At 43.7% G+C, this 26,378-nt stretch overlaps 1 protein-coding gene across 3 annotated transcripts in view; it reads left to right on the top strand.

Annotated features, from left to right (window-relative positions):
- zswim6 (zinc finger, SWIM-type containing 6) overlaps positions 1–22,621 on the top strand; it is a 56,911-nt gene extending 34,290 nt beyond the window's left edge. For 2 of the 3 annotated variants that reach the window (XM_060895726.1, XM_060895728.1), the window contains exons 3-14: positions 375–523; positions 1,034–1,184; positions 6,221–6,400; positions 7,357–7,533; positions 8,084–8,230; positions 9,320–9,457; positions 12,974–13,240; positions 15,362–15,497; positions 18,238–18,395; positions 19,014–19,177; positions 19,285–19,366; positions 19,644–22,621. In XM_060895726.1, coding sequence (XP_060751709.1) covers positions 375–523; positions 1,034–1,184; positions 6,221–6,400; positions 7,357–7,533; positions 8,084–8,230; positions 9,320–9,457; positions 12,974–13,240; positions 15,362–15,497; positions 18,238–18,395; positions 19,014–19,177; positions 19,285–19,366; positions 19,644–20,509 — 2,615 coding nt within the window. In that variant the 3' untranslated portion in view covers positions 20,510–22,621. The remainder of the gene's footprint in view (positions 1–374; positions 524–1,033; positions 1,185–6,220; positions 6,401–7,356; positions 7,534–8,083; positions 8,231–9,319; positions 9,458–12,973; positions 13,241–15,361; positions 15,498–18,237; positions 18,396–19,013; positions 19,178–19,284; positions 19,367–19,643) is intronic. The other variant, XM_060895727.1, reaches the window with a different exon arrangement.
- Positions 22,622–26,378: the final 3,757 nt, after the last annotated feature.

Below are 26,378 nucleotides of genomic sequence, written 5' to 3'. Positions count from 1 at the left end.
CCCCGCCCACAGCCCCTAACACAAGCGGTTCTTAAGTCTAGACCAGCAACGTTTTGGTGCTACTTAAGAACCACTTTTCCTGGTTCAGAGCCGGTGCTTTGGCGGTCGAAACAGAACTGGTTCTAAATTAGGCTCTGGGTCTGAACCAGCACTCAAACTGCCTCGGTGGAAAAGGGGCATTTGAGTCTAGGCTTGTTGATTTATTTTCTACAGTAATCCAAAATAAAATTTAGAAAATCGTGCTCTTTTTGTCTTGATGCTAACCTCTGGGATAGCCTAAATAATGTCATCCCTGCGGCACTCTGTTTCTTTAAGCCTTGTTTACCTAGCATTCGTTTTGCTAAGCGGCACGGTCACGTTTGTTCACGTGTTAGGAGCCCCGGACCCCACAGCAGGAGCCAGCGTGGACGATGAGAACTGCTGGCATCTTGACGAGGAACAGGTTCGGGAACAGGTCAAACTTTTCCTGTCCCAAGGGGGATACCACGGCTCTGGCAAGCAGCTCAACCTCCTCTTCTCAAAGGTAGGACAGTTTGGTCCCCCACTCGCCTTGTACACATATAACAATAATAAGCACGACATCATTTTTAAAAATTCTTTTGAAACATTCTCAGCTATTATTAAACCCGTAACCATCTAGTTGTTTTGTATAAAACTAGTCTAGTGCCGTCTTGTGATACGGTTATATATGAAGTGCACTTGATGCACCGAGTCTTCCTCCTCTGTGTGTTACATCCTGCTGTTTTTCACGGCTGTTTCAGTTCCTTTGATGGTGCCGATTTGTCTTTTCGACATCTCGTGTGCTTGCTAAGCCGCTGGAACGAAAACACACCCACCACATATGAGAGTGTGGCAAACACAGACACGCGTGTAAACACGCCACTCCTTAACCTGAACTGAGGGTGCACAGCGTTCTGAATACTTGCTAGACAATAAACGATGCCTCCTGGAATGAATTAGATTTTTTTTTTTTTTTTTTTTTTTTTTAAGGAATCTAGAAAAAAAAGTGTGTGTGTGTGTGTGATGTCCACAGGTGAGAGAGATGCTGAAAATGCGTGATTCAAATGGGGCTCGTATGCTGACGCTGATCACTGAGCAGTTTATGGCCGACCCGAGGCTGGCGCTGTGGAGGCAGCAGGGCACCACCATGACAGACAAATACCGCCAGCTCTGGGACGAACTCGGTGAGTCAAATGTTCGACTTAATTATTTGTGCACCTATAGCTTAGTCAGTCAACATGAAGGGGTAGTGATGACCTCAGCCTGCTTGTAGCCATTGGATGTTGCTTGTGTAACTCAGGTTAGATGGTTTTATTTCGAATATTTCAGAAGCACTTTGCGCCTTTGGTTTTAGTTTTAACGTTCGCTAACAGCGTAGCGTCATCTCAAAGCCGCTTCCGTTGCCGCCCTACACATTTGCAGCATTTGCTCCTGATCAATATTGCATATTCTTTTTCCACTTAAGGCCACCCCAGGGCTTTGTGCATGCAATACAGTAATGTAGGCTCTGGATCCTGGAGCAGGCCAGACTCCATCTTTACAGTTCAGCGCGTTCATCATCTGCATCATCTACATCACCGTCAACAAGGGTTAAAAGCAGCGCAGGAATGAAAGTGGCTCAAATTGAATGGATTTGTAATCACTTAAATTGGGACTGGCTTGCCACAGCATCACGCCTGCCAATGCTGTAAGCAGCGTCATGTTTCGCCAGCAGGCACATTACAGAGAGTCTGGGTTCCTGGGCACAAGGAGAGAAAAATCAGGAGTCGGCATGGGTAGAGAGGGTTCTTGTCAAATGTGTTTTTTTTTGTTTTTTTTTTGTTTTGTTTTGTTTTTTTAAGTGCACGACTAAAAGGGAGTCTGTTGTCTTTCCTTTATGTTGTCCATACTGCAGTATAGAATTTTAGTGGTCGGTTGAGGATTTTAAAGGTGTGTGTGTGTGCACCTGAAAAGTAACACCTGCCCTTTCTCCGAGCTTTCACAATATGACATCATTATCCAGGATTTCATTGTTTGTGAGATCGAGTCATTAAAAATGATCTTTATCATATAACAGATATGCAGCCTCCATCCTTTTCGTCTCCTTTCCCTCTCTTCGGCAGCCATTTTGTCTCAGGGCAAGTCTTGCAACGGAGAGGCCCCTGTCTCATTAAAGAGCAGGAAGGAGTAGAAGGCCGTGTCCGATCCACCTTTGTCTTTCCCCTCTCCTGTGTCTTCCCACTCTCTGATGAATCGCTTGTCCTGTCAGCTCCGTAATTGGAGAGGCCTTCGTTATGAAGGCTGCTCCCCCTCCGCCATCTCCAGCCTTCTGACAGGAGCGATAATGCTAAGACTGTTTCATTAAATTCCGGACACTTAATGTGACACCGGCGGTCAGGTTGGAGCTGCGGTGGCGTGGGGGGGTGGTGGAGAGGGGAGAGTGGGGTGGTTTCTAGGATAGAAAAGAAGTAGCGATGGAAATAAGGGAGCGATTACTGTGCAGATTTATACCGCCATGTTTCCCTCTGGTTTCCCTCTTTTGTCAAGAGAACAAAAGCACATTTGCCTCAGACAGGCCTGCGTGGGTGGGTTTGGTGAAGGACGATGTGTGTGTGTGTGTGTGTGTGTGTACAGGGTAGTGATAAGGGCTGAGAGACTCTGCAGGTTGATGGAGACGGGCAGCGAAGGCTCAGATTAGGCCCGTGAAAGAAGCAGCAGCAGCTCAAGGGAGGAGGAAGGAAGCGAGCGCTCGAATTCACGTGTGAATATATTCAGCGACGCTCAATATTGTTTTAATTAATCTGTGCTGCTGTGAAACAGAAGCCTTTTCATCTAGATGGCATCGGCGTTCCAGTAGAGCGCAAGGAGATACAAGACACAGAGAGGGGGGTGAGGAATTAGGCCACGACTTGTCTCTGCTGACATAATTACAGCAGCAAGCTCTAATCCTTTACATTAACCCAGCCTCGCGGCCGGAAACTCTGCCGAGCGAGACGGCATGAAGGTAAAAGCGCGGAAGGAGCCAGATTACGATACAGCACCTTGTTTAATATTCTCATCGTTATATTTCCCCCAACACACAGGCTTATCTTGATCTCCATCATAATGAATTACAGCTGCCGTGGTGTCCTGCTGTCCCTCGCCTTGTCTCGCCTCGCCTCGCCTCGCCGTTCCATATGCAACTCGCTCCAATCCTCACATTATGAAAGGTTTAGACAGGGAGCGACGGTACACTGTGATAAGGTGCACAGAACTATATTGTTAATACTGTTTATATTTTGTCACGTCTGACACAGACGCAGGAAAAGGCGGAGCGGCGTATCTGCAGCGGCGTATCTGCAGTTTTCTAAAATATTATAGGTCAATGCTGTGTTTAAAAACAACTGTCTAAAAATCAATCATTATAAAAGTATTCAAGCAATTTACCCAAAGCAAATACATCAGGATTTACAAAGATTTACACAGCTGTTACACAACTGCCATGAAACAATACACACAGTGACTTGACTTCAACCCACGACATCAACCCCATGATTACGCAATTTTTTTTGTTATCTTTTAATAGTTACTTATTATTTATTTTGAATAAATAAATCACAGATAATATTTGTAGCAATGTTGGAATGCTTTAAAATAAACAAAAAAACACCACCACAGATTTCTTTGCAAACCGTTATCAGGACGTCAGAGGAAATGATGATGGTTAAATATCATTTTAACAAAAAGAAATAAACGACAAGACTCTATTTGTTTCTAACAGTATATCCAACCCGTGCCAGTCAGAGGGAACTGCATGATTTCAACAACTAATAACTAATTAACTAAAGACATCTGAAGTGTGTGTTCTAGCAGTGCTGCGGTCATTTTCCTCTAAAACATGAACAAGGTCTCAAAATAAAAGCCAAAATGACGTGCAGACGTCAGACCCACATCAGAGGTACGATGTATATTCAGTTAAATAGAAGCCTGTTCTGTAGAAGACACCTGAACTGCTGCACTGTGTGTGTTTAGTGCTGAACCTAATTTAAATAACGTATATAGGTTCTCTCACTTGTAAGTCCTTTTTTTTTTGTCCATCACCCTTCTGTCTTGGAAATGGTTTATTCCAGCGTAGGAGCTGCGATGGCGTGTCCCGATTGCACTTTCTCTCTTCCTTCTGTTGTCCTCGATGCCCAAACAAAAGGCGCACCAGCTTTCTTCTTCTCCTCTCCCCCTCCCCCTCCTTCCCTTCACACCATCTCTTCTATATTTCCTCAGTTCATTCCTCCCTCACACTTTTTTTTTTTTTTTTTTTTTTACCTCTACTCTCTCTCTGTCTCTGTCTCTCTCTAACCCCTTTGTCTGTCCTCCTTCTAATTGTTCCTCTGACATCGTATTTCTTCTCGGCTCGTCTCCCCGTGCGCTCTGGCCGCTGCAGGTATCCTCTGTGTGTTATTGTGGCACGCTCTGGGAGTGATTAAACCTTCCTACATGATCTGTATTGCATGAGCCTCTCGCTGGGATCCATCCATCACGGCCTAATGCAGCGGCCGCATGACGTACGGCTCCTACCGACGCCTGAGACGGCCAGCCTGGGGGACGCGAGCAGGTCTGAACCCTGAGAGAGAGAGAGAGACTATCGATCCAGCGCTCACTAGGAACACTTTCTGTCATTTTTAGTTTGTTGGTATTGGTGGGATGTAGAACCTCTTAGCGAGTTGCCCACCACCCGAGAATTTCTGGGGGATAACAGTGGAGTCTGAGAGTGGATCTGGATGTGGATCCGTCTGCCATCTGCCTTTAGGGAAGAGTCCACTATTGTGTGAACAAACCTTTTCATCGGTCAGGCTTCAAAAACAGATCGAGATTTTGTCTGATCACACTGACAAAGAATCGTGTCACCTTTTCTGTTAGTTAGTTAGTTAGTTAGTTAGTTAGTTAGTTAGGGGCGCACTGTTTACTGCTTGTGACATCACAACAAATGCGCAGATGAAGAAAAATGTATACATTTCTGATTAAAATAAATCATTAAGTCCTTATTTTTGTTTTTATTTATTTCTATCTTATATTATAAAATAAGTTTCTATATTTACATATTTTTTAAATTATGTATTGTATTTTTTTTTTTCTTTTTACGTTTGGATTTTAATTATTTTTCCCCCCTATTTTATTACTTTTGGGTTTTTTCCTTTCTGTTTTTTTCCTGTATTAGGTTAAAGATGTTTGCACTGTCTGTAAAAACATGCACACACTTCCTGTTAGTCATCTACATTTATACCTTCCATCTCGCTCTGCACGACCCTCCAGCTCCTCAGCCGTATGCCAAATATCCATTATAGATTTTTATGGCCGTCATCTCTAATTGACCCCTAAAAAGAATCCAGCGCAGCGTGTCAGACCTGGGGATCCTTTAGAGAATACACACACAAGACAATTACAGCAGGAGTGCTAATGAGCACAGAACAGATTAGCATGTTTAACAGAGGAAGGGAACGAGAACGGCGGCCGACTCGGGACGTTGGCTTTAGCACCAAGGCTTCTGTGAGATGGTTAAAGCTGGACTTTGTCATTCGAGCGGTCACATGACCTAGTTCTGTGTTTGTGTCTGAAGGAATTTGAGGATCAAGTGAATAAAATTTCATCTGGCCGTGTAGCAGACGTCATCTCCGACCCCTTATAATCCATTCAAGCTCTGAAGGGACATTGTGTGAGTGTGTGTGTGTGTGTGTGTGTGTGTGTGTGTGTGTGTGTGTGTGTGTGTGTGTGTGTGTGTGTGTGTGTGTACTCATTAGGTTCATGTTTTTGGAAAGAAAGTAGAAAAGAGAAGGCATTATAGGGAAATATCTGCTGACTATCCCTTCCTTCCCCCTGCTTTCTCAATCATGCCTCTCCTTTTCCTCTTTTTCTCTTTTTGTCCCCTTTCCTCTGCCATCCATCTCTTTCTCTGTCCTGTGTGCGCTCTCTCTCTCTCTCTCTCTCTCTCTCTCTCACACACACACACACACACACTCTCTCTCTCTCACTCTCTCTGGTTTGTTTATGCTCTAACCCTCTCTCTCTCTCTCTCTCTCTCTCTCTCTCACTCTCTCTCTCTCTGGTTTGTTTATGCTCTAACCCTCTCTCTCTCTCTCTCTCTGGTTTGTTTATGCTCTAACCCTCTCTCTCTCTCTCTCTCTCTCTCTCTCTCTCTCACTCTCTCTCTCTCTGGTTTGTTTATGCTCTAACCATCTCTCTCTCTCTCTCTCTCTCTCTCTCTCTCTAGGTGCATTGTGGATGTGCATCGTGCTGAATCCTCACTGTAAGTCTGAGCAGAAGGCCTCGTGGCTCCGGCAGCTCAAGAAGTGGAACGGTGTGGACGTTTGCCCCTGGGAGGATGGTAACCATGGCAACGAGCTGCCCAATCTGACCAACGCTCTGCCTCAAGGTGCCCACGCCAACCAAGGTGTGTGTGTGGGGAACGTGTTCAGGAGTGTGTGGAGACAAAAATCGGCCTATAATCACTCCAGAACTCTGCCTCCAATTTATTGGGCATTCTGGGTCTAATTGAACAGCGTAATTCCTCCTCTTCCTCCTCCTCGTCCTTCTTTCCCTTCTCCTCCATGCATTTTTTTTTATGCATTCACTTTGCATTTCTTAACCCAAGGCAGAATTAAACGAAGAGCCTCTAATGAAAGTTTTGTGCTTTTGTAAGGGCTAAAATGTCTTTAAGGAGTCTTTTGTTATAAATATTCATTTCCGCTCTCTAATAATTGTGAGCAATGATATCTGCAAGGCAGAGCTTTGCTTTGTTCAGAGTTTTCTGAGCTGTGCCTGCAGCGTGAATATGGAGGAACGCTATTACAGGACCATAATTATTATTGTGTTTAAAGCTATTTTGTGCCTCTATCCATCATCTCTTGTAACTCTCCTCTATCTCCCTCTTTCTTTTCCCCTTTTTTTCCCTTGCATTTGGCTTTAGAGTAAGGTAATGTGATATCACATGAAATGCGTGCTGTAGATAACCTTTACAAACGGCAAAGCGAGAACTAAAAAAAGATTCGCAGTCTCGTCCTGTAAAGGGAAAAATGATAACCAGCATTTATTGGGTGAAAACATACACCAGGAGAATAAATGGGGAAGCTCACAGGCTGTTGATGTAATGTATTGTGTTACATTAAGTAGGTTCGCTAGCTAGCTAAATGGTTTTGTTTTTCATTTCTGCATATAGTTTAGAATAAAAAGCCTTCTGTTTGCTCCACCTGCGTTGCAGCGGACAGGATTGTTTTGTCTACACCTGCCATAAAAGGGGCGGGAAAAAAATACAAAACTGAGCTTAGGACTGCAGACCATTGCCTCCTTGAGCACTGAGATTAACACTGCCATGACCTTTCCACTTACTCGTCTCTCTCTCCTCTTCAGATTCGAGCACTCGGCCTCACCGGACGGTGTTCACCAGAGCCATCGAGGCCTGTGACCTCCACTGGCAGGACAGCCACCTGCAGCACATCATCAGTGATGACCTCTACACCAACTACTGCTACCACGACAGCACTGAGAACTCCCTGTTCGACTCGCGCGGCTGGCCCCTCTGGCACGGTAAGCAGCTCCACAGCTCGGGGATAAAAGACATCTGTGCTGACTCGCTTCTGTTTTTCTGTCGTATGGAAAAGTATTTCTTCCCCCTCCCAAGATATGCTCGCAGGATTTAAACTAAAACAATAAAAACCCCGCCCTTTAACGCTCTCGCCATAGAGCCTTACTGAACTCCGGTAGAACAAACCAGGCTAAAGAGAGGGGGGAGGTGGTGGGAGGATTGGGTAATATGTACAGGAGTTCTCGCTCCACACTGACACAGATGACTCAATTTCCGCTGCCATGTCTGTCCTCGCCTTGTAAATGTCATCATTACCGTTCATTAACGACAGGCAGGTCTTAGAAATTGTTTTTCACACTCTAGTTTAAAACAACAGAAAAATACCGGTACTTCAAGCAGGATTAGTTAGTCAGCTAGTCAGAGAAGTTAGTTCCTGTTAACAAAAATGAGCCTGCTGTTTTAAGAATGGAACCACTTCATACAGGATGCTGGTTGTTCTCCTGATACGTTTATTTATTGTTTGTTTATTTTTATTTTTTTCCCCCCACCCAGAGCACGTGCCCACAGCCTGTGCCCGGGTAGATGCCCTGAGATCGCACGGCTACCCACGAGAGGCTCTGCGTCTGGCCATCGCCATCGTCAACACCCTGCGCAGACAGCAGCAGAAGCAGCTGGAGTTTTTTAGGAAGCACAAAAACGGTGAGCTGCTCCACATGCTGGTGCTGCTCCACATGCTGGTGCTGCTCAGGCCGGCGCCGGGTTCCTCACAGTGAAGTGCAACGTAAAAGGAAAACTTTTTTCTAGAGAGAGTGTGAGCGAGCGAGCGAGAGTGAGAGCTGGTGCCGGTTAGCATGATGCAAATGAGGTCATGCGTCGTTAGCTGTATTTGCATTTTGAGTGTACTGTTCTCTTAATGCCGGTTTTTGTAGTTGAATATTCGGATCATGTACAATCACTGCTGAGAAGCGACATGCAGCATCCATCAAGCAAGCAAGCGTCCTGTAAAGGTATCACATTGTGACACCGGAACAAATTGAAGACGGCTTTGTGGTGAAAAATGTCTCTCCGTCTCAGCCTGATGTAATCAGTCATTCCTTTTGATGTTGTGTGTGTGTTTGTGGGAAGGCGTGTCCATTTCTAGGATGGTTTTTATCCTTTTTTTGGGCAGTTTTTTTTTTCTTTCTTCTTCCCCCCTAAAGCTACAATGTCCACTTATGCCCACTGTTATTGGGGTCAATTGCATTTAAATGCAAATGACTACCTGTTGTGGGACTAGCGCACGAGCGCTGTTCACATTCAAATGAGGCGGCTCGCTGGCCAGAATGTAAAGTGCCATCGCAGTGATTTGCACAAGAGCTGCAGGATCGGAGGCATTCGCGGCTCTCAGGTGTCCGCCATTTGTCCTTTCGCAAAACAAAAGAGAAGCCGTGCTGAAACGTCGGGTGGTTCGTCTGCGCCAAAGCCAGGCATGCCAGACGTGCGGAAATCTGTCTGTCGCCTGCCGAAGGGGCGCTTGGCATGATGAGCTGAAGTTACAACATGCGTACGAAACGTGATCAGAAAGTATTTTAGCTACAGTTAAAATGACTAGACATCACGGTGTGTGTGTGTGTGTGTCCATACCATAGTGTTTAAATCCACAGGATAGAACAATGTTTCATTTCATAAACAATCCATTTATAGTTAGATTTCCATACAATTACTATAGGGCATACATTCACACACACACACACTCTCATGGTCTTTAAAGGGCAGTACAGTAACGCTCGTCAATCTCTCCATCTCTAGAAACGCTCTATAAAGGGATGACCTCCATTACAAATCTGGAGGGCTGGGTGGGTCACCCGCTGGACCCCATCGGCACGCTGTTCAGCACGTTGATGGAGTCTGCTCGTGGCGTCGACGAGAGCTCAGCAGACTTCTCAGGTACAAACACACACGAGAAACACAATCATAAACAGCTGATACAGCGTCTCACTACAGCACCTGAAGATGACGTGTCCTCTCTCTCTCACTCACACACACACACACACACCTGCCTCCAAACACCTTCCTTAGAAGTCCCCCAGCCTGGTGCCAGTTCACTGTAATGTAGTCACAGTGCTATGAACAGCAGTAATAAACACCCATAAAAATCTAATGATACTCTTCTTTATGATGCGTGTACACATACATGCACGCATATACACACAAAGACGTGAAAAAATTAGGACACTGCATTAATTATTCAGTTCTTTATTAAGAAATGTCAACATGTCAATTTTTGATCTTGTTTTAATTTGTACCTGTAGATGAAAGCGATGTTATTGCATGTAAACAACAATCTTTTTTTTCACTTATTAAACAAAAGAAATCAATAAAAATGTGTATTTCAACTGAGGAAAAAGTTCCTGAACCCTGTGTCCTAATAGCTAGTGTTTCCCCTTTTGGCTGAAATAACCTCAATGAGACGTTTCTTGTAGCCATCTTCCAGTTTCTGACATCAGCTGGAAGAAAGTTTCCCCTCACTCCTCAATGTACAATTCTTTCAGCTGTATGATGTTTGGGGGGTTTCTTGCATGCACAGATCGTTTCAAATCGCCACACAGGCTCTCAATAGGACTTAGATCTAGGCTTTGACTTGGCCATTCCAGAATTCTCAGGAGTTTTGTGCTGTTCAGCGAGTCATTGGTGGATTTACTGATATGTACTGAGTCATTGTCATGTTTCAAGGCCCAGTTCACTCCAGTTTAAATTTTTTGACAGACGCTCTCGTGTTCCTGACGCACCTTCTGATACAATGTAGAATTCATAGCGGATTCTATGATGATGATCTAACCAGGTCCTGCTGCAGTAAAGCATCTCCAAACCATAACACTTCCACCTCCATGTTTCAGGGCTAGACCAAACATGACCCCTGTTCTGTTCTCCAAATAATTCAACGTTAGACTCATCTGTCCGAAGCACGTTATTCCTGATGTCTTGGCATTTGTCTTTTTTGTTCTTTTGCAAACTTCACTTGTGCAGTCTCTTTTTGATTGTAGACACCAACTGCTTGCTGTAGGTCCAGTGATGATATTTTAGGGTTTTTGGAGACTTCTTTAAGCATCCTGCAGTCTGTTAAGCATCACAAATCTTCTTTCTGAAGGCCTCAGAGAGCTCTTTGGATCACACCGTTGTGATACCTCTTACTTCAACAATTAGGAGCAAACCAAACTGAATATCTGAGGTTTAAATAAGAAAAACCTCCTTCAAAATGTTCTAACAGTTTGCACCTGATGTGATGCACCTGTAGGTAATATAAGCTATTTTAAATACAAATAAATATACGGTGTATTTACTTTTTCCTCACAAGATAGTGGATTATTTTTTTTAATTACAGTTTACAGATCATTTAACAAAGACCTTTTTTTTTTTTTGTTATATTAATTGAATCTTCCATTATCTCCATTAAAATGAAGGTCCATTTTAATGCTCAAACGTTTATTGAAAAATAAAACACACAGGCTTTTATGGGGCGTCCTAATTTTTCACACGACTGTGTGTGTGTGTATATATATTTAAAAATACATTTATCTACGTTACTTCCTAGATTGCTAGTAGAGTACCGTACCTCTGCAGCGATCCACCCGTCTCCAATTAACCCTCATGTGTTGCGGTTCAGCGCTCGCTCGTGCACCGCTTTGTGTAACCGAGCCAAACTGAGAAGAGGCTCTTTTAATCCTGGTGCACATGTCAGCGACTGCATTCTTTCCCCTTGCATTTTTAATGCTTTTTAATTTTAATGTTTTTTGTTCCCCATCTCTTATTCATGAGCTTTGATTGGCGAGATGGCTGGATCACGATCACCAGCACCGTAATTACGCCTTATTGCCGCCTTCAGGGGCCTCAAAGTTGTCGATTGGCACCGTCCAATGGGTACGAATGCTCCCGTCATCTCAGGCAGCAGCCATGTTGTACTGGCTCCAGCCTCTGAAGGATCCCTAAATCATGGTTTTAGTGGCAAACTCGTCCACTGCGCTGTCTTTTTTTTCTTTTATAACTTTCTCTCAGACTAGAACAGGCAGTTCTAACTACTGAACCCCAGCATCATCTCCACCCACTCGCTGGCTAGCAGTCCTGCCCAAGGCATTAGCTGCTTAATGTCCTCTCCACGTTGCTTTGAAGTGGATCCCTGGTTTATTAGCAGTATGGGAAAGAGGAGGGAGGAGGGAGGTAAGCAGAGGTGTGTGCATGATGCCTCAGCGTCTGGTTGTGTGCCCTTCTGCGTGATTAGCACGTTAAACCCTCCTGGGGTCAGGCACCCCCAATCCAAAGAGGCATCATTAAAACATTATGATCCTGCTCACAATTATCCCCAAATGAGCTAGCATCAGTGCTAATGAATAATCTCCGACGCCGAGTCCGAGAGAACTTCTTATAATAAAGATAATGGTTACGTGATGCAGACTGGGAAACAGCCGTGGGATGCAGGTTAGATATTTTTGGTGAATTTATGGGTGTTTAAGTGGGATTTGCTCCCTTATACTGTGAAGCTGCTCACAGCAGAGGACTCTCGGGTGATCCAGGCCTAATTTCAGTGCCAGCCTGAAGCTCTCCTTTCCTTCGCCAGGCATTGACACACTGGAGCAGTAGTGTCTCCACGGAGCCCGGCCCTTTCACAGCCAATTAAAAGGGTGGATTTAAATCGTTCTGAGAGGACGTACGTGATGCAGCGAAGTGTGTGGCAATGTAGCCACAGAGCAGTGGAGTGTGAGGCACTGGGCTTTAGAACATCCTTACCTGCATTTAAGCCTTTTTTTTTTTTTTTTTTGTTATCTGGCTCTGTTCAGTTTCTTTTTTTGCAAGTCCAGCAAAACTCTTTCCTTCGCTCAGAGGGGTAATTGAGCATGGCTTGCCAGTGTCCTGGCAAAGACAGCTGCTTCATTAGAGAAAGCTCGGTCCTCTCCGGTGCCTCATTACGATGCACCAAGGCCAGGCACCAACTCCTGCGAGGCAGCTCTCAGTGCCGAGGTGAACTGGTGTCAGAATACTCGGCCACTTTAAAGAATGCCTGAAGAAGGACTGTTAATTGCTAAAGTTTACACCGAGAGAGAAGACGACTTTAAATGATAGAATATCTTAATGCTCAATTTTTTTTTTTTAGACTTTTGGTGAATTAGAGTTAGCAAGTTTACTGAAAATGCATAGAAAATTGTCAGGTTTTCACATTTAAACCCTATTTTTCAGTTTCTTCCACTACTATGTCAGCACAGTAGGTTCTTTCGTTCTTTTAAACCAAACATTAAATGCTCCCCAAATTTCATTTTAAACCCGTGTGTAAATATAGCTTTGCCATAAAAAGCCCCTCAGCAAACGTTACAGAGCGCCGTCACTATGGAAAGCGTACACTATATGTAGCAATCTTATTTTCAAGGAATCTCCAAATTATAGCGTTGTTAAAAGCCATGTCATCTCCACCAGCAGGCACGACGAGCTCCAGTAAGCACGGCGATGTGCATATGTTCCCCACGGCACGTCGCTTCCTGGAGGAGGGAGAGTCCTACCTGGCGCTGGCTGTGGAGACGGCTCTCATGGGCCTCGGGCAGCAGAGGATCATGCCCGAAGGCCTGTACGCCCAGGAGAAAGTGTGCCGCAACGAGGAGCACCTCATCGCCAAGCTGCAGGAGGTGGAGCTGGATGACACGCTGGTCAAGATCTTCCGCAAGCAAGCCGTGCTCCTGCTCGAGAGTGAGTGCCGAGTTTGTTGTTGTTTTTGTTTAACTGTGCCACCCAACAGAGAAGGCAGGGGATGTGGCTGTGGAAGCTGGTGGGGGAGGAATTAACATGATCTAATTTGTGTAATTTTGTTTTATTAGCATAGCAAACATTTTTTGGCCGCGTTCCGATATCAAGGCACGATGATTTACAAAGCGCTTTGTTTTGCAAAAAACAAAATGGAATCCTGCAGGGCCTCAGGGGCCGTTTCAGCAAAAGCTCCCCAGCCTCCTTCATCATGCAAAATACCTTTCAAGTTTCCGGCAAGGTTAAACCATATCGGCAATTAATTCCAGGAACGTGGAAACGTACTGCCTGCCACTTTTCACTTTTTTTTCCCCCCTCCTACTCTCTATTCAGCTGAATGTGAACTCGTGCGCTCGATCTCTGAGCCGTTGAAGGGAGTGCGGTGTCAGGGCCGTTTGCTGCACCAGTGGTGAATGTGGAAAGAATGCAAAATGGCCACTGCAGTCAGCCTCGCTCCGAGTGCCACTACCTCTTTATGAAAAAGGGAAGGAAGCTGATAAACAGGCCGCGCTGCATCCCTTTCTCATTCCTTGCCTCCCTTTTTTCGTTTACTCTCCCTCCCTCCCTCCACCTGGCCCGTGCCAGCAGCCGTCACATGGGCAGTGCAAACAGGAAAAGCATGCATGAATGGAGAGAACCTATTACCAGAGTCTCGCTCTAATACACTCAACATTCTCAGCTGTGTCTGTGTGTCTCTGGTGTAGCTCACACTGTTTGTGTTTGTATTTTTACTTGAGCGTTTGTGTGTCTCTGTCTCAGCTTGGCTGTGTGATTGCTGTAGTGTTTGTGTTTCCCATAAACTGTTGTGTGTATCAGGGGCTTGAGTACATTGTTACCATGGCCCATCGTGCGTGAATATATACGTGCGTGTGTTTGTGTGTGATGTGGCCTGCGGTCGAGGGCCTCTCAGTAGAAAGTAATCTAAATAATCTAATGACCGGAGAAACAAAGCCCTCGCATATGGCTTCTGGCATGGCAGTGGATCTTGTAGGGCAGTGTGGAGGGGAGGGGGGGAAGACATTTACCTACTTGAAAGTGGGCTCACACTTTCATCTGGTTTGGCAATGAGAAGAAAAGAAAAGAGGCCTGAACAAATCAACCCTAAGCAGATTAGCACTGATGCTGTGTTAAGTCACAGCATCTCGGCCCGAGTTACAGCTGCAACTGGAAAACATTTCCTCCTGTAACAAACGGATGACTTTTTTTTTTCCGTTTCTTGAAATTAAGCTGTGACACTGAGCTACTGAGCAATTAAGCTATGTACTTTTACTTAAGTGTGTGTGTGTGTGTGTGTGTGTTGAGTGAGTGGGATGCAGGTTACAAGGTAGCGTAACCAAATTCCTGCCCATTCCCCAAAATCCTCCCCATGCTCACAAACCCAGTCCAGCTTTCTCCTGACGTTATCATCATTCGCAATTGTTTCTACTGGTCAAATATCAAGCTGTAACAGAAATTGCCTTAACCTTGACCCAGATAAAGCATTTACTGCAGCTTAACGAATGAAAGCAGTAACTATGCCACACGTACGCTCTGGAGTTGACGAAGGCACTCTTCCTTTGTCCTTTGAGATTTGTCTCTGACCTCGCACCAGAGGAAGAACTGTGTGTTTTTTTTTGTTTGTTTTTTTTTTAATGGATGTATTAGAAATATATCCCTAAATTATTCCGTCCGATCAGTGAACCAGTCGTTTTTTTATCAGTCCTAAATCCATACCTTCAGTTTACGGGCGACTAAATTGTGGAAAAAAAATTAGGGGGAAGAAAAGTGGCAACCTGCCGTACCAGAATAAGCAAGTAATAAAAGCTCTGTTTTGTTTTTTTTTTCTTTCCAGAAGTAAAAGTGTTCATTTCTTTGGTTACTTTGATTGTAGATGATGTGTATTACAGACTATTAATCTCTCTCTCTCCTTTCATTTGTGTGTTTGTTTTACATCTGTATAATCAAATGTCCTGCAGAGTCTGTTCAGACGGCAGCTGCTACACCAAAGTAATGTGCAAAAAAAGTAGACCGTGTGTGTGTGTGTTTTTAGATGCTCAAGTGTGTGTATATATGAATTTCTTCCTACAGGTGGGCCCTACAGTGGTTTGGGAGAAATCATCTGCAGAGAGAGTGTTCCAATGCACACATTTGCCAAGTATCTGTTCACCTCCCTCCTACCTCACGATGCCGAATTGGCATACAAAATTGCACTGAGAGCAATGCGGTAAGTGTATATACACACACACACACACACACACCAAGCATTCCCTTTCCTTCCTCTGAAAGATGTTGCGTCTGCAGCACCAAGAGAAAACAGCATGGCTTCCCATCCCAGCCCCCTCTCTGTCTGTCACTTAGCCCTCCCCTTACCCCATCACCTGTGTGTGTGTGTGTGTGGTATGAGATTATCTGGCACACTGTTTAATCAGAATGGTGCCATTTTGCTTGAAAACGTGCTAAATAATTCATTGCTGCTGAAAATGAGTTTCAGGGGGGAAAAAAAAAAAAGTGGGAATAATAAGTAAAGTAGCGAGTCTAATTTTGGACAGGAAAGTGGCCTCCTAAACTCCCCTCCTGTGGAAAGTGTGTGTATGAGGGTATATGTAGCACATGCACTGTGTCGACTTTTCAATAATGAGGCACACGGACTTAACACTATGGCAAAATTCAAATACACACCTGTAGAGTTCAGCAGATAGTTCACAAGTCAGACTCCGACCTTAGCCGAAGTGCTAAAGCACACGTGAGTGTAAAACGTGATATTTAAACCCATTCACTTCAAGTGACCAGCCAAACAGGATAATAACTAATACTTCAGTCAGAAATACAATACGCTTCACAGCAGTGCACTGCATTTCCACCACTGTAACAATCATTTCTTTATTAATTTAAAAAAAAAATAATAATAAAATAACCCGGACCCCGCTGACCACTGCGCTCTGGAGCGCACACACGTTCACGTGATCGAAGATTTCAAAGGCCAGAACAGCATGAGTAGCTTAGTTTCATGCAGTGCGCTTCTATAATGATTGATTTCTGTAGGTGGAAGCCAAAAAATGATCTAGCGCCTATATTTCGCTTTTATTTCACTCACCTAAGCTCGTGTTTCAAACTGCAGAGTCTAGATGTGAGTCATTTAGGTGCAGGTTTTAAACGCCCTAAGATAAGAGTATTACTATGTTCGTCTGAAGCCCTGCCTGTAACGACGCTCTCGTACTTGGCCGCTGCGGCTGCTGCAGACTCCAAATGAGTCGTTTCAGCCTGCTGTTGTGGTCTATATTAAGCAGCACTCGTTTTGGGGGGCAAAGCGCTTAGAATATAAAGATAACCAAAACCAGGACACTGGTGATTTTTGGTTTGTTTATTTATTTGTTTATTTTATGGGAAAGCCAAACACTTTCTTTTCGAATTACAGCATCTACATAATCAGTTCGATTTCTGTTCCAAGCTTAAATCCCAAACCAGGACAATATTGTGTTGCACTGAGATTAGATTGTATTTACTGCAGCTTTGCAGTCAAATTGAATCAAAGTGAGCTCCACCTAAATTTAGGTGCAGCAGCAGCAGCCCGAGGCTCAGTATTGACTCGCTCTATAAAAAGAATCTGCCATCCAAATAACAGCTTCCTGATCTCCGTATCCCATGTTCCCCTTTACAGACACGTATGAAATTAACGCCATGCTTTAATACACGGTTTTACACGTATGTGCCTTTCTGGGTGACGTGCAGTTCGTCTCATTATTTATAGCACAGTGCGCATGGTCTTCGTTATATATTCATACAGTAACCTCTCAGGCTGTTGTGTCAGTATATTTAAAGCTTCACCCTTTTTTAGATTCAGAAGTAGGTTTTTTATATGGAGCGGCCCAGCGTGCCTGAATGCCTGTAACGGCTAGTTTACTGACGCTCTATGCAATGGTACAATTGGGTAAACGTTTTAGGGTTTGTTTCTTGTTTTCTTGCAAGTCATCTGAAAAACATTCTCTCGGTTCGTACTTGAAAGTGAGCCATGCAGCCTCTTAAGCCATGGCAGTAAAGCAGGGCAGCGTAACCGATTGGCTGTGCGTCAAGAGCAATTTACTATTGCCCTCATAGCGATATTTGATAAAGGACGGAGATCCAAATGACTGGCCTCCCTGCAGCGGCTCCTTAAAGAGCCTGGCTCTTTGTGTGAAGGCCGTGCCCTAAGCCACCTCCAGGCTAAGGGCTTTTTTTTTTTTTTCTCCTTCTCCAACTTTAGCTCTGTCCTTTTCCGTGGTCTTTTAGAGCTGAGGGGTCTGCACTGCTCTTGTGGAGTAGGTGAAATGTTCAGCCTTTTGCTCAAGACAGTTTACAGAGTCAAGTTTCCAGCCATGACCAAGAGACACACAAGTAGGATACGTAAGACATTTCTGACCCTGATACAACTGAGCTCACACCTGCTATCATTTTATAAAAACGTATGTAACGTTGCTCTTTTTTTTTTTATATATATATATCAACTAACCTTATTGTAGGCAAATGCACGAACACATCTTCCTGCTTATTCAGGTTACGTGGATACATTCATGTGTCTTTGGCTGTTTTTCACTTGAACAATCATCAAGAGTGATGCCAAGTTCTCCAGCGTTCTCTACAGCAAGCCCACACCGTATCTAAGTATAACCCAAAGCCCAGGATGCCATCTTGCAGGGCGAGCGTAAACCAATGTGATGTGTGCGTTCATGGATTTTAATCCACTGGAAAAATGCACCACGAGTGTACTCGCATTTGATTTCTTCATTACTCAACACTGAATGAAAGCCTTCACACTTCCTGTTGACTTCAGTCTAGTGTTATGAAGCTGCTGACCTTGTTCACTTGGATACTCTTATTGTTTCTGGTGTCCTGTGTGAGGATGTAACTTCTTATATGGTTCTGTATGACAGATAAAATGAGCACAGTCTTTATTGCTTGTTTTTTTTTTCTTCTTCTTCTTCTTCCAGGTTACCGGTAATGGAAGCCGTCGCTCCTTCCGGAGACATGTCCCGGCCTCACAACATAGTGTCCGTCGTGCCCAACCGCTACGCACGATGGTTCACCATCAGCCACATCGAGTCCCAACAGTGTGAGCTGGCCTCTACCATGCTCACTGCAGCCAAAGGTTAGACTCCGCCCAGCTCGGCTGTCAATCATGTACAGGTTGACAGTATTCTTAGTACAAATCCCAACACTGCATTTTTTTTTTTGTTGTCTAAACCGAATTCTAGACCTTCGTATTTCCATCTCACAACAAATGGGAATTTGAGATGGTTCATATTTAGGTAAACACTGAAAGCAGGGGAATCTCCATGCCTGTATTCAAGAAGTGTGTGATGCTGGTGCTGACTCTCACATACACACACACACACACACACACACACACACACACAATCACTGAGTGTCAGGAGGTGGCTTAATAGGGAAAGGACAGGAATAAAAAAAAAAAAAAGCTTTCCATAGTCACTGCTTGCATTCAGGATACAAATAAGAAGTAATTTGAAATTTAAATCGTAGAGACGAATTCAAATTTGTTTCAGGCAGAGCTGTTTGCCTCTTTTTTTTTTTTTCCTCCCCTCTCCACCGTGTCCTTTTACCCTCTTGCCTTATCGTATTTGCGGTAACAGATACTGTCTTGGAAAGCGTTATCTTTACTCCTGTGTTATTCCTTTCTAACCTCTTTTTTTGCCCTCTCGGTGTCGCTAACAAGTAAACGTTTTCTTTCCGTCCCGTTTGCTCGTAGGTGACGCTCGAAGGTTGGAAACAGTATTAGAATCCATCCAGAAGAACATCCACTCGTCCTCGCACATCTTTAAACTGGCACAGGATGCCTTTAAAATAGCCACTCTCATGGACAGCCTGCCTGACATCACGCTGCTGAAAGTGTCCCTGGAGCTGGGCCTTCAGGTACACGTCCACTCAGTTATCATCATTATCGTATTTATTATTAGCAGCTCCGTTTTTACCTCTTCGAGGTTGTCTCAGTCATGACGGTGCACTCTCTTCCTTCAAAGGTCATGCGAATGACTCTCTCAACTCTGAACTGGCGAAGGCGAGAGATGGTACGATGGTTAGTCACTTGTGCCACGGAAGTTGGTAAGTTCTTGATCTTTCAGGTTTAATGTAGAGGATGAACCTTGAACACAGTCTGACTGATAATGTCTTTCCGTCGCTGTGTAGTTTACATCATCATCATCATCAGCTTGTCAACTTTTTAAAGAATAATCAACACAATACTTAAATTTATGTTGGAAATGAATCTCAAACACAAAACAGTGAATTTAAACTTTCAGAAACATGCTTTGGTTTTGCTCAACGAACAGCATTAAGCTTTGTGTCAGGTTTAATGATTTTGTTGGTCCTGTGTTTTTAGGTGTGTACGCACTGGACAGTATCATGCAGAGCTGGTTTGCGCTGTTTACACCGACGGAGGCGACGAGCATCGTGGCGACGGCAGTGCTGTCGAGTAGCACAGCAGCACGTCTGCGTCTGGACGCCAGGCAGCAGGAGAAGCTGGCGAGCAGCGCGCGGACGTTGGCGCTACAGTGCGCTGTCAAAGACCCAGCAAGCTGCGCGTTGTCAGCGTTGACTCTGTGTGAGAAGGAGCCCGCGGCGTTTGAGACGGCTTACCAGATCGCTCTGGATGCGGCTCCAGCGGCCATGACCCACGCACAGCTCTTCACCATCGCGCGCTACATGGAGCACCGGGGCTATCCAGCACGGGCCTACAAGCTGGCAACACTGGCCATGACTCATCTGAGCCTGGCCTATAACCAGGACACGCATCCGGCCATTAACGACGTGCTGTGGGCGTGCGCTTTGAGCCACTCTCTGGGTAAAAGCGAACTGGCCGCCATCATCCCACTAGTTGTGAAGAGTGTCAAGTGTGCTACAGTGCTTTCAGACATTTTGCGGCGCTGCACACTCGCCACGGTGCCAACTCCGCCTCTGCACGGGCGCCGAAACACCACACCCAAGTTGATGTCGCTGGACAAGGCGCCTTTGCGCCAGTTACTGGACGCCACAATCGGAGCCTATATCAACACAACGCACTCACGACTCACGCACATCAGCCCGCGCCACTACGGCGAGTTCATCGAGTTCTTGGGGAAGGCGCGTGACACTTTCCTCATGGCGCACGATGGCCACGTGCAGTTTGCACAGTTCATCGACAACCTAAAACAGATCTACAAGGGCAAGAAGAAACTCATGATGCTCGTCCGCGAGAGGTTCGGTTGATACCAGAAGGTCTCCCTTTCCCTTTTTTTTGACTCAAGTCTCCCTCTTTCTAAACGAAAACAACAAGAAGGAAAAAGCGGAACACAAACAGAAAGAACGTTAAAAGCCACACCGGTATTATATGTATAGACTTTCTTTAGTTTGCAGAAAAAAAAGGAAAAATTGTCACATTGTGAAAGTTTTGTGTGTTTCCCTTTATTTGTATGGAAGTACGTGAGAGCAAACACGAGAAAGAGAGAGAGAGAGCGCGAGTGAGGAAAGAAAAGAAACGTTTTGGTTTACACTGAGTATATGTTGTTCAGTGGCGAAAGCCCACATAGCACTCCAGATATGTCAACATTCACAGCCTCAAAGAGAAAGAAATATGGCTTTAAACCAAACAAAGCACCTCCATCCTAAGTGAAAAGTACCTCGTATGGCTCCAGCTTTACCCCCTTCCCTTCCTAAACCGTTTAAACGTTATCAGTGTACTAAAGTGTTCAATACGATGAAAAACAACTTAAAGAACCAGTTTGGGACATTTTTACTTTTTTCATTTCCTTCTCTTTGTTTGTTTTGGGTTGGTTTCGTTTTTTTTCTTTCCTCGTACCAGGCTCATTGTGTGGCTTTGCAGTGCTGTTCCTCCATAAGCATGTCCCATATACACAGACGCTCACAGAACCTCCTGAAAACCCTGCTGAGCTTGCGCTTGTGGAAACTTCGCGACTGTCGACATACATTCTCAGGGATTTCTCAAGAAAAAAAGGAAAAAAAAAAGAGAAAAATGAACATGGTTTTAAAAAAAAAAGAGAAAGAATGAGAGCATTTTATTGTACTGTATATATGATAGTATATGTCTGAATATTGAAAAAAAATGTATACATTAACTAATTTATAAAAGAATATTCTATGTAATGCAAAATACTTGAAGCTGCAGTACCTTGGTTTAAAACGAAACATATCAGAGGGACTAAAAATAAAAAAAATTTAAAAAAAAAAAAAAAAAAAGCGCGCCTTGCTTCAGGGGCTGGAATTGGGCAGTGAGCTTGGATGCTGGTACCTATGCAGAGCCACTTATCCAACTGCATGATCCAACTGGTATGTCGAAAACCACGAAAGGGTTCGGGTTTTGTATGTATATACAAACGTTTGTGTATCCGGCGAACAGCAGAACTGTACAGGGCACAGTGTTTGTCTATAGAGCGGCGAAGCCAGAGCAACAAGCCTTAGCATTAATACGGAATAAAGACTGCAAGAATCGCAGGCCCACGTGCCTCAAGAAAAAATTCGCCTAGAAACGTAGATCATGCAGAAACGGACTTTGTCATTTACAAGCCACCACCACACACTCCATTACGCACACACCCCGACACGTGCAGTTTAAATTGGCTCGACCACATTCAGAGTTTCTTTCCACAACTATCAAGTCACGAAGAAGCTCCGTGTTTATGCACAATAACGTACACGCCTATTCTGCTGACATCTTGACTTTGTGCAGGACAAAAATTTGCTGTGTAGGTCTGACTGTTCTGACATTTGTAATGCTTTTTTTTTTTTTTTTTTTTTAATTTAATCTTTTTTTTGTTTGTTTTTTTTTTTTTTTTTGTTCCTCTAGAATTCCTCCAACAAGAACAGCCTTCTTTCTTGCCTTGTCTTAACGCTTTAAAATAACCAAACTGGAGTTCTAACTACCAAACCTGTTTCATTAAAATGAAAGCCAACCGACTTCGGTTCCAACTTTTTAGTGTCTTTAATTTTTAGCTTGAATGGTTCTTGGTTCTGTACCTTGTGCTTTAAAAAGCCGGTTTTTTTTTTGTTTTTTTTTTCCCCCTTTTTTTTTTTTTGGTGCAAAACGTCAAGTGTCTCTTGTTCCCTCCCTTAGAGGTATGTCTGTAGCTCTTTTTTCTGTTGTTTTTGTTTAGAAACAGAAATATGTTCAGTTTATTTATTATAAAAGGTAAACGATTGTACTTCATCACCCGTGTCATCATGCTCATGAAGTTGAATTTAAGATTTGATACACCGATATCGATTTATTTATGTAACTAAATCACTGTTTTATAAACTTGTTAATGATTCAACTTTTTTTTGTTTGTTTGTTTTAATTAAAATTAGTTTTTTGAGAGGAAGAAATGGTCTGATTGTCATCTGTTCTCCCCAACGTAATGATTCCGAGGATGTGTTTTTATTGGGACAGTAGTGTAACATTAGCCTATGTTCTAGATATTACAGCGTCTTTACACACACACACACACACAGAGTCAGGTCCATGAATATATAGCCTTTTTTGATACACTGGTCTCGAATACAGACGCAATCAAGATGACCTGGAAGAATCACAATACTTTCCAACCAAGTCAAGAACACGCTCAAGGAGATCAGAGTGTCGCTGTCAAAGTCACAATCAAGACACGCCTCATGAATATAAATACAGAGGGATTACATCATGCTACAAACCACCAGTAACATTCAAGATCTCAGACTAGAAAACCTCAAAAAATAAATAAAGCCTGATCAGGTCTGGAAGAAGATAAAACCAAGATGATTCTGTAGCAGAATGATGAGAAGAGAAGAGCATGGAGAAGGAAAGGAAGAGCTCATGATACTAAACGTACCACATCAGATGCTGAACATGGTGGAGGTAGAGCTACAGCATGTGCATGTGTGGCTGCTGATGGAAGGAACAGGAGGATTTCTAGTGTGTAGCGCTGCGGTACTTTCTGCTCAGATTCAGTCAGAAACCAATTCACAGAACAGAAAAATAATGACCCAAAACCCAGCATGACGGCAACACAAGACCACCTTAACATAACGAATAAAAAGTTCCGTAATTGGCCGAGACGGTCACCTGACCTCAACCTGACTGGGGACCCGCAAAGAAGCAGCAAATGAAGCAGGGTGCAGTAAAGACCTGGCAAAGCATCTGGACAGAAGAAAGTCTGAAGGAGCATTCGGTGATTTGTACCCAAGAATCCTTATATTTATAGCTCTGTTAGTTTGGCCAGGTTACTTTGTAATTCCTAAACAATTCCAATTCAAGGTAAAAGTCTACACTTCATTAACATCTTGATTGGTTCGTTTTAAATCCATAGTGGTGACGTACAGAGGCAGATTTATACAGCATCGACTCATTCACACGGAATTGTGTGATAGATAAGGAAGTTGTTGTTTTATTGTTTGTTTTATGAAAGAATTCAGCATTTGTATGTAATCGCTTATGAAGTCTTAAGACTGAACCTCTTACGCAAACCAATTATCTAAAATTATTTATTACTTGCTCTGTAATGGCAGTATAATTAATGATCATTTCAAAGTCTAGCTAGATACACAGAGCGGGCAGTTTATTATGCTGTATAAATGATCATTTTATCATATGAAATGCATTGCTCTGTTACCGTGACCATCTACGCTCAGTGTTGGTTCTACGTAGGAGTGTAGGGTAATGATGGTATCTGTCTAGTGCTACATATATACTTATCAGCTCAGGTTTTAACCCAAAGTTGGTGTGGCCTAAAGAGGAAGCTCTCCCACCCCAGGACTGATAAACCCAACCGTCAGTGTGTGTTTGCACCGGCCTACGATATTTGATGACACATTTCTCTATTATTCTATTTCCCAAAATCTTAACCAGTAACCTGAATTGAACCTCTGTGACTCCGATTCAGGCAATTACTAAGGACAAATAAATCAGTGCTGTAAATGCATCTCTGTCATTCATGTTATCTAATGCGGTCCTATGAGATTAACAACCTCAATAACGTCCCGCTTGTGTGACTTTTGAGCTCCTGTTGGTATCTGTATTTGTTTATTGCAAATAAGGCATTCCTATTGGGTTACATCATTTTTCTGAGACGGGAGACGCTGCTGAGTGTCTCGGTGGCAGTCCTGTGGACTTGCTGTTCTTCACAGTTACAAGTGTTTCCTACACACCAACACCCCCGATACACATCGTCAAAGTCTGTCATGTGCTGGAGCAAGCGTGTCTGTGAAGGAACAAATTGCAGGACGGCGAATCGCTAGAACTGGAGAGGAGATTGCGGTCTCTTCTGAAGTCTAAAATAACAAGCCTACTCACTAGATCGTGCTTTGTCACAAATCAGCTATTTTGTAGTCGCTGCAATCAGTAGTGAATAGGTACAAAATGGACATAATGCACTGGCTGAAGATGACCAATACACTGAATAGGGTGTAGTTTGCACTGATGATGGCCAGAGACTGAAATCGAAATGGTGTTTATGAGACAGGATAGTCCCACTTTCATAGAAAGATGAGCACACTGTGTAGCGTACAAATATCACATGCTTCACAAAGCCCATTTCCTGCATTAGTGTGCTGCATGAAGCTACTGAACAGAACAGTGAGTAGGGAGTCATTTCAATTATGGTGCTAGTGTTTCTTTTAGCCTGTAGATCAGAGACACGACAATCTGGATGCATCACAGGTACCACTGATATGTTAGTAGATTTTTTTTACACGTGCGGACGACGTAAACAAGGTCATACGGCTGAGAGGAACACTGAAGGTTGCAGATAGTGAAAGAAATGTTAACTAGCTTTACACGTGTAACTGCAAAATCACTTATACACAACCGTCACAAACCAAGTGCTGGTCCAAATCTGTGCCCTGTCCACTAGATAGTGCACGGGTTTTGTAGCCTGAGAGCATAGTGTAGAATATCCAGTACACTTATAAATCATGTCCAACTGCCTATTTCCTAAAACGCAGTGGCAATGCATTGAGGGATAAATTCTGCTCACCTTTTCCACTACGTAGGGTTTTTAAGCCATATTCTTCCGTTTGAGAGCACAGAGTAGAATATCCAATGTACTTATCCAATGAAATCCCACAGTGTATTGCCACTGGACCTGTGGACCACTGTGACCAAATGAGGTACCATAAATATGTTATAGACTACAGATCTGTTCATATTTCTGCAGTAAGCTCTCAGGATGTCTTCAAAGCTCCTCATGGCTTTATACTTGGTTTAAGCCACAAAGCATTTCACTGATCATTTATTATCTATTAATATACGATTATTCTATCAACTGCTCCACTTCATTTGGAGGCTTTTGAGGAACAGTTAAAGGTTCTGTGTGGAACCCTGTAATAGAGGGTTTCCCTTTCAGACATCTTTTAAGTAAATCCTCATCAGAGGTTACAACCCACCCTGAGAACCAGTGACATCTTGGTAGAACACGTACTACGCATGAGTGAAACTGGGGCATGTGTATAACAATGACTAATGTTGTCAGTGTACTAAATGTAGTGACACCGTCTGCAAGTGTTGCGCGAAGATGACACCACCGTCACGAGCCTACAAAAGTGCACAAGCTTGGCAATTTTGCATTGGTGTTGCGTACAAGCGCTCCCGTACTCCAGGTGGCATGATTAAAAATTCATGACTACAGAAAGAAAACTGTCGCTCATCAATTTCGTCCGTCTCGGAAATATTTGGCCTGGAAACGTCTCGCTTTTAACAACCGGTCTCTCTCGCAGGACACGAAGGTGATGACAACGACAGAGATGTGGAGCCATGCACTCATTTCCATCACTACACTGCTATTCACAAAACGTTTACTCTAGCATTTGTGACAACAAATCTAACACAAACTCATCTGTTCATCATCAGCCAGAACGCCATGGAATAAGCAGCAGCATTACAGTATCTCATCGTACCACAGATTTTTAAAACCTACACCATGTTAAACCTGCCATCCGCATCTAGCAGACAAGAAGACAAAAAAGAAGAAGGAACTGGGAAAATGGTTGCAGTGGAAGATTATAAGCACCACTGCCCTTTCTATTTGGAATGGAAAGTGAAGGTTGGCTACCCTTAAAACGGCAGCCACTTCAACCTCTTACCTCTGAAGAACCTCTCATGCTCAACATT

The sequence above is a fragment of the Tachysurus vachellii genome, chromosome 20 (assembly GCF_030014155.1).
Source record: "Tachysurus vachellii isolate PV-2020 chromosome 20, HZAU_Pvac_v1, whole genome shotgun sequence".
Lineage (NCBI taxonomy): Eukaryota > Metazoa > Chordata > Actinopteri > Siluriformes > Bagridae > Tachysurus > Tachysurus vachellii.
This window is presented reverse-complemented; position numbering and strand designations above follow the sequence as displayed.